This window comes from Plasmodium gonderi (genome assembly GCF_002157705.1).
Source record: "Plasmodium gonderi DNA, contig: Chr04, whole genome shotgun sequence".
Lineage (NCBI taxonomy): Eukaryota > Apicomplexa > Aconoidasida > Haemosporida > Plasmodiidae > Plasmodium > Plasmodium gonderi.
The window spans coordinates 809,073-817,954 of NW_021628928.1; the positions used below are offsets into that span (position 1 = coordinate 809,073).

The following is an 8,882-nucleotide window of genomic DNA, read 5'->3' on the forward strand; positions in this document are numbered from 1 at the left end:
ATTTTGCATGAGGAAAAGAAGAAAAAAAAAAGGATGCTATTTTTGTGAGTAGTGAAAAAAAAAAAAAAAAAAAAAAAAAAAAAAATACACACCTTTTACCTGAGTGTTCAAGAGGTAGAACTAAAGGGAAGAGACGAGGAACTTATCTATTTTAAGAAAATCAATTTTTGTGAAGTGGGAGTGTGGGAATAGGGATGTGCATTGTCAAAGGGGCAGGCATTGCCAAAGGGACAGGCATAGAGAAAGATAATTAAAGACTTACCAACGCTACGATGCATGAACTTGACAACTTCACCTTTTATGATATCTTATCAGATGACTTTGCCTGTCTACTAGATGTGACAAAGTGATGCATGGAGATGAATCATTTCAAATACATACATGCACAGGATGGAGAAAGAAAATTGGACAAGTTTTCCCCTCTCTTGGTGAAGGNNAAAAAAATAGGGATAGAAAATATGGCCTAAAAAATATAGAAAAATTAAATTTTGAAAAATGCGAACAAGCATCTATTTTACTTGATAACCTAAGCACATTCGAAGAAATAAATTTGATTGAAGATGAGAAATATTCTAAATTTAATTCTATCGATAATGTGTCTTTGTTTAATATGCATATGAAAAAAGGACTGAAATCTTCTTTGCATGCTGAGATTAATGAAAAGGATTTGATTTCTCAATTGTGTAAATGTGTAGATGTGTCTCAAGTTCAAAAAGAGTTTTTCTCTGAAATGGGAAGGGGTACATCAGACAGAGATGGGTCCTATAGAGATTATCTCAACAGAGGGAATGCCTACAGAATGTGTGGAGGTAGAGAGTACGCAGGTGGAGAGGATGTCAATGGAGAATACGCAGGTGGAGAGGACGTCAATGGAGAATACGCAGGTGGAGAGGACGTCAATGGAAGATTTAACAATAAAGCACATTTCAGGGATTCCCATGTGGATATTCTCTCAAAACATAACGAAAAAATAGAAGACTTGAATGATCTTTCTCACCCATCTGGTGTTGAAATAATGCAGAAGGAGGGATATGGTAGTGAATCCCCAAATGTGGATTGTGACAAAAATGGGTTTATCATGGTGGATTACCACACGGTGGAAGAAAAGTTGAGCGAGAAAATAGAAACGGGTTGTGCTAAAAGAGGAGGTCACTTAAAAGAAACAAGAAAAAAAAGCCAAAACAAATTGAGAGGTGAAGGCAGTTGGGGGAGCGAAAACAAATTGAGAAGCGAAAACAAATTGAGAAGTGATAACAAATTGAGAAGCGAAAACATTTTGAGAAGTGATAACAAATTGAGAAGTGATAACAAATTGAGAAGTGATAACAAGTATGTGTTCAATTTGAGGACAGCTAAGAAGGAATTGCTCAATAGCAAGAAAGGAGGTAATGAACATGTGGAGAGGAAAAAAAGAGTGTGCTTTATAAAAAAACGCGATGATGATATGGAAAATAATGTTAATAAAAAGTTAAAAGAACAAACATTGCTGCTTGAAGAGGAGAAGAAAAACATGAAAAATAACTTCGACAGGATACTGAAAGAGTTGGAAGGGAAATATCATGCAGAGGAAGAAAAAAAAAATAGATTAATAAATGATATCTATAGTAAATATATGGATTTCAAAAATGAGTTAATAAAAACCAAATGTGAAAAAGAAAATATTAAGAGGAAAAATGAAAATATTAAAAGTGAAAATGAAAAATTAAAAGAGGAAATAAATAAATTAACAACATATCCTGTTAAAACGAATCTCTTGGATGGGTATAAAAACAAGTTGGAGGATTACATTTATCTGGTTGAATGTAAAGACAATAAAATTAAGAAATTGGAAAAAGAACTAAAATGTGTTCAAACATCATTAGACAGGGTTAGTAAACAGATTTTAACTATATCTGAAGAAAAGAAAAACTTAGTAAAAACCAATGCACGTTTGAAGAAGGATAATATTGATTTGCATACAAAATTGGAATATGAGAAAAATGAGAAGAAGGAAATGCGAGAGCAGCTATTTTACAAAGACATGAAAATGAATTACTTGATCCGAATCTTAAATGTGTTGGATGAGACGATAATGTGTGAAGGGGCGGATAGTTCAGATGGAAGGAGTTGTAATTCAACATTAGGAAAAAGAATCCTAACAGATGTCAACAAAAATGTTGCTATAAATATGGAGGAAAAATCAGATGGAGAAGAAAAAGAAACTCAACAACGCAGCGTGATTAGCAAAACAAGGAACGAGGAAAAACCACAAATACTGGATGCAATACAAAATATGAACAAGAAAATATTAATAAAATCAATAGTTCATAAGATAAGAGATATAAACAAGAAAATCAGCAAACATGAAAAAAAAACATTGTGCACCTTTGAAAGAAGCTTGTGTTTTCTAACAGAACAAAAGGGAGAAGACGCTGAAAATGAGATTAAAAATGAGATTAAAAATGAGATTGAATATGAGATTGAATATGAGATTGAAAATAAGATCCCCAGAGAAAACGAAAGGGAGAATCGACAACTACTAGATAACTATTTTAATTGCGATAATTTTGCTCTCAATGAGAGTGTAAAAAATGCATCAAAAGAGGAAGAACCCCTTGGAGCTTTTTTCATCAATGGTAGTGAAACGTAGGGTGAAAAAAAACTTTTTGAAAATTGCACAAACCAGTTTGACAAAATGGAAAACAGCTCTACTGATGTCGCTTCTACAAACTGGAGTTAAAAGAGAATGCCCTTTGAGGCCATATCAACCAAACAGCGTGCATCTTAAAGAACGAAAGGGAATCGGTTTTGTAATGTCGCTAAATAATATTAAAATTGGGATTATCAAATAGACATGAGTTCAAAAAATTAATTAAAAATGATAAAATAAAATGAAGAAGTAAAGTAATAAAATGAAGAAGTAACGTAATAAAATGAAGAAGTAACGTAATAAAATGAAGAAGTAACGTAATAAAATGAAGAAAAAAAGTAATAAAATGAAGAAGTATAATAGAAAACTCTTCATGCTCTTTTATTACACACCTCAAAATAAATTCATTTCAGCTGTACCAGTTTAATTTTAAAGTGTTTATTTAAAAAAAAAAAAAAAATGTCTACATGCATATATGCATGCATACATGTGTAGAAATCAAATTAATTAATGAACGTGTATATATGCAGCTGCATACGTATTACTGTGTATCTCCAAAGTTTTCGTGATACTTAACGAAGGGAGTTCATTTTTATAAAGATATCTCCCTACGCAGAATTGGCAAGTATGTTTATACATACAAACGAATACTCACATATATATATATATGTTACATGTATATATATATATATATGCACAAAGACGGGGATACAAAAAATAAAAAAAAAAAAATTATCTATCCATATGTACATTTACATATACAAGCATATATATACACACAATTACATGTACATACCCAAATATATATTTTTAAAACTCTATTATATTCACAACTTAGATCTTAAAAAAAAAAAAAAAAAAAAAAAAAGTATAATTGATGTAAAATTTTACAAACATTAAATCTTATACAAAAAAAATAAAAAGAAATAAAACTTTCCGCAACGATTGTAATTATCGCATACGCTTCTGTGTGGTGGTAGTAATAACTTTAGTATTTTAATTAATATATCAAAAAAGAATAATACAGGTAAAAGATGTGGGAGGGGTGGGGGATAACAAACATGTTTTATTTGCTCTTTTTTTTTTTTTTTTTGGAATTCTCCTCCTACGGATGGGTATATTGGGGTGAGTGTATTGAAAAAAGGAAAAAAAAAAAAAAAAAAAAAAAATCATACTGATAAGTGCATGGATCTATATAAGCAAACGGCACATACACATAAACAAACTCAAGTGTCCATGTACATTTTTACATATACAAATTGGTACAAAACTTTCCGTATGGTTCTTTTTTTTTTTTTTTTTTTTTTTTACTTCTTCATTATTGTGTTAAATCATGTAATACCTACCTCGATTATCTGATTGGCCAACAAATTAGCCTTTTCAGTTGTTTCTTTCAATTTCTTTTCCTTCTGTTTTTGCTTCTTCGCTTGGTTTTTCAATTCTTCTTTTTTTTTTTTCTCTTCGTCAGCTTTTATTTTATTGTGATGAAAGATTCGATAAGCATCAGAGATAATTGTTTCACCTGAGGAATGTGATAAAAATAATAAGGTATATGTTTATAATCACGTTGTGTTAAAAATTACCACATCTCAATGAATGCAGAATTCTCTCGGTTCAAATGAAAACATGGCTCCAATCAACATGTACCGAATAAATACCTTTATGTGGGGTAAGTTTTCACCCCCTACACACGCCCTTTCGGTATTACAAATGGATGCAAAAAAATAAAATAATAACAACAAATAATGGCAAAATATGACAAAATATGGAAAATAATGATAATAACAAATACGGTCATAATGTGAATAAGCTTTTTGTGCAAAATGTGTAAAACGATTTTTTTTTCTTTTCTTTTGATTACCCCATCTTGGAGATAAACAATTGGCCTCGTAAATGATCATGTTGAATTCTTCTAAAAATTCTTCACATTGCTAGGATGCAAAAAGGGGAAAAAAAAATTGGCAAAAATTGGCAAAAATTTGCAAAACTGGCAAAACTGGCACAAATTTGCAAAACTGGCAAAACTGGCACAAATTTGCAAAACTGGCAAAACTGGCACAAATTTGCAAAACTGGCACAAATTTGTGAAAGCATGGACAAACATGTGAAAAAACACTGTAACACACATAGGAACATGTTAGTGGCGTGCTTTGAGCATAGGAACAAGGAACCCAGAGGGGCTAAGCTTTTTACCCCATCTAACTCTTTGGACATGCTATCATCAATGTAGTAGTTATTGTACAGGCGATGCTTTTTGTTTTTGTCTTGAAATATTTTGTTACATATTGGAAGGAAGTATATTGCCTTCTTGAGTAGCATAACTTTGAGCTTCACAATGTCCTCGTTAGACAGTTTTCTGCAAAGGTGAAGGATGAAAATTGAGATATGAAAGTGTGGTGAGAAGAAAGATAGGAGAAAAACAATCACGTAACGTGCAAAGAATTGAAACTATGTAATCTAGATCAATAGTATCATTTGTTGATTTACGTACCTCATCCAACTCAATCTGGGGTCGTTCAATTCACTATCTTGAACATACTTCTCGTCATGATAAATGTCATCCAAGAGGTTTTCTATATATTGCTCATTTTGTTTGTCCGCATCATTTGAATCAGTGTTTAATTCTTCAAAAATATCGGTGTTGTAATTGACTTCAATTTTCCTCTCGACTTTTAAGTAATATTTGTATTTTTCAATCTCATATTTTTTAGAAAACCTCTCATATACATTAAACTGCTTATTTTCATATTTTAAACAACTGAAAAACTCATTTCTCTTGTTTTTTTCATGAATAAAGGTGCATACACTTTTATATATGAAAAAAGAAAATGCAATAAATGGTATTACGACAAAAATGAGATATAACAATATCATCTTTTTTTACTCTTTTATGTGTGTGTGTGAATACTAAAATGGGTACCCTTTTTTTGTGCATGCAAAAGAAAAAAAAAAAAAAAAAAAAAAAGACCAATTCGTTTCTTCTTTTTGCCTGTTACATATTTTACATTAGCGGGAATAAGCTATAAGAGATATGATTCTAATCGTTCTACATTAAATCGCACCACACAAGTAGTAGTGCAAAAAAAAAAAAAAAAAAAAAAAAAAAACTATACTTCAAAATGGTGTAGAGGAAAAGATGTATTTACAAAGTTAAAAAAAAAAAAAAAAAAAAAAAAAATGAATTGGGGCGTAAACAAATTGGAGCTGAAGGGAACAGGGTGCTTGAATGAGGTGAGATAATAATGTTATATATATATATATATATATGTCATCACATAAATGTAATTTTATTGTCCTAGTATAATAATAAGAACTTAAATTAAAATAAAAAAAATTACACCATATATATATATATATTATAAGGATGAACGTAGGGAGGGGGGTTAAGAGGGGATCATAAATTTTATTAGAAATGTGTAAGAAAAGAAAAAATATAAATATATAAAATATATGAACACATGCCTAATGAGAAATTATGTATAACACAACAAATACTGAAAAGCAAAAAGTTTAGAAAAAAAAAAAAAAAAAAAAAAAATTAAGAAATTAATTTATTTTTAGTTTTCTTAATCATTTCAATTCAATATTTGAATTATTTTAACTATTTCAATTTTTTCAACTGTTTCACTTTTTTCACTGTTTCAATTTTTTCAACTGTTTCAATTTTTTCAACTGCTTCATTTTTTTCAACAATTTCAATTTTTTCAACAATTTCAATTTTTTCAACAATTTCAATTTTTTCAACAATTTCAATTTTTTCAACAATTTCAATTTTTTCAACAATTTCAATTTTTTCAACAATTCAGTTTTTTCAACAATTCAGTTTTTTCAACAATTCAGTTTTTTTAACAATTTCAAATTTTTCAGCAATTTCAGTTTTTTCAATTGCTCCCAATTTATTGGACTACTTCAGTTTTTTGCAAATTTGTGCATATTTAAAGAAACAATTTTTTTTTTTTTTTTTTTTTTTTTTTTTTTTCGTCCTCACAATATATACCACACATTACACTATAGAGATTCAGCTAGGAAAAAGAGTGACACAGAATTTATTTAAACACACCATGTAATAAAATACGAAAAATGATAAGAATATAAAAGTTTTTACAAAACTTTAAGATATATTATAGGAGGAAAATACATTGAGTAAATAAATAAAGGTGTAAGCAAATGATTAATTTTCTCGTCCCCCTTTTCTTACATTTTTTTTTTTTTTTTCATTTTTTTATGTTTAAACTGTGAAGTTTAACACTTATCCTCATTTTAAACACCGCGAACTGTTTAGATTATTAGAAAAAATCGTTACTCTGTTAATTTTTTGCTTTCCTTTTTTTTCCATGTTGACGTTACACGACTTTTCCCTTTTGATCATAATCGCCCATTTTTCAAATTCACTTTGTTAAGTATGTAACAGTTTCGGTGGGTCGGGATTCCTACTTCAAATGCAAATGAAAAGTAACCCCATCCGCCTTCAGCAGAAATTACCAAAATGTGGAAGGAAATGTTTTTCGTTAGAGGTTAAATCCTGTGAAATATGTCACAAATAGTGTGTTGACATAATTGTACACAATGCATATGCAAGCGTTTATTTATGTGTACAGGATGTTTATTTTAGGGAATATATATTACGACATTACCTTTTTTTTTTTTTTTTTTTTTTTTTTTTCAGATTGGAAAGGCGTAAACTTTTTTAACCAAAAAAAAAAAAAAAAAAAAAAAAAAAAAAAAAAAAACATTCATTGTAATATCACACTCATGATGACGAACCGAATGAATGTGTGTAAGTACATATGTGTTTTATTCTGTTATATACAAATCCTTATGTGATGGAGACATTTCATCCAATCTCTATGCACGCTCCTGTTCGTGGGACTATACTAAGTTATGAATATGTATGGAAAAAAACCTTCAAATAGAACATACACAAGTTTTTTTTTTTTTTTTTACGATGAAGACATGATTCTTACTAGTGGCATGGAAATATAATTAAATTCGAATAAATAGAACTTAGGTATGCTCTATATTTATTGATTTTTATTTTGGACTTAAGAGGTGAAAAAGTTTCTTCATAATATTAATACAGGGAGTGTTCTATATGCGCCATTGTGAGATATAGTGTCTCACCATTATTATCTTTTTCGCTTTAAACTTTTTAATGTTTCCCCAAGAGAATTTGGAAGAAAATGGAGCGGGTGTAGTATGCATGTAATGTGTGTAGACATCTGAGGAGGGTGCGTTAAAAGCGTTTAGCGAAAAAGAAAGATAAGAGCTACTACAGCGGATACTGCAACGTACACCATCATTGTTCCTGTTATAATTGGCTAATGGTGCCTGGTAATGAAATCGAGTAGAAGTATTTCATTCATTTCGTGCACATGCATGATGGTTAAAGGTATAACAACATTTGTTTCTGTTCATGTCGTAAAGCTTTGTTGTTGTTCTTCTTCTTCTCATTACTTATTTTATTTATTTTTTTCCCGTTGAATGGGACAGCGTGGAGAAAAACCACAGGGAATCAAAAGTATTCTTTTTATTGCCCTTTCGTTTGTATGACAAATGGTTGACGCACAAAAAAAAAGCGCAAACATGTACAAACAAAATGTGTAAGTAATATATATATGCATATATATGTATATTTATTTTCTTTTTTTTTTTCCTTTTTGGCATTTCCAAGCTATTTCCTTGTTGTCGCGCTCGGGTCTAATTACAAACAATGGTTCAGTGCTTGGGAGAAGTACACATAAATATTCATTATATATATTTTCTTTTTTTTAAACATTAATGAGGTACATTTTTATGTTGTTTTCCGTTTGGCTTTCCACCGTAATGTTATTTTAATTTTTTTTTAGATATTTGGCATATTATTTTCTGGGGATTTTTTTTTTTCCTCCTATGTTTCGCAATTCCTCTTTTTCATCTCTTTTCTCCATGTGATTTTTCTCGATTTGCTAATGCGCATGCATGGTTCTTGGAAAAAAAAAGGACAAAAATGGGGGAAAAAAGTAGGACATAAAAGGGGGACAAAATGGGGGGGAAAAAAGTAGGACATAAAAGGGGGACAAAATGGAGGGAAAAAAAGTAGGACATAAAAGGGGGACAAAATGGAGGGAAAAAAAGTAGGACATAAAAGGGGGACAAAATGGAGGGAAAAAAAGTAGGACATAAAAGGGGGATAAATATGATCATAAATGTGACTAACTGCTTGCGTTTTTTTTTTTTTTTTTTTTTTTTTTAATTTTTCAGTTTATTCACTTTT

General features: G+C 30.0%; 1 protein-coding gene across 1 annotated transcript, besides 1 other annotated feature; it reads right to left on the reverse strand.

The window, feature by feature from the left end:
- Positions 1 to 349: 349 nt before the first annotated feature.
- Positions 350 to 2,629: a sequence feature (contain untaranslatable codon;~hypothetical protein, conserved).
- A 1,066-nt stretch (positions 2,630 to 3,695) lies between these two features.
- PGO_041690 (hypothetical protein, conserved) lies at positions 3,696 to 5,503 on the reverse strand (the record flags this gene model as incomplete). The annotated part of the gene is made up of 5 exons (XM_028686356.1): positions 3,696 to 3,734; positions 3,976 to 4,151; positions 4,491 to 4,560; positions 4,823 to 4,985; positions 5,121 to 5,503. 5 exons carry the CDS (start codon positions 5,501 to 5,503, stop codon positions 3,696 to 3,698), a joined length of 831 nt encoding a protein of 276 aa, XP_028542157.1.
- Positions 5,504 to 8,882: the final 3,379 nt, after the last annotated feature.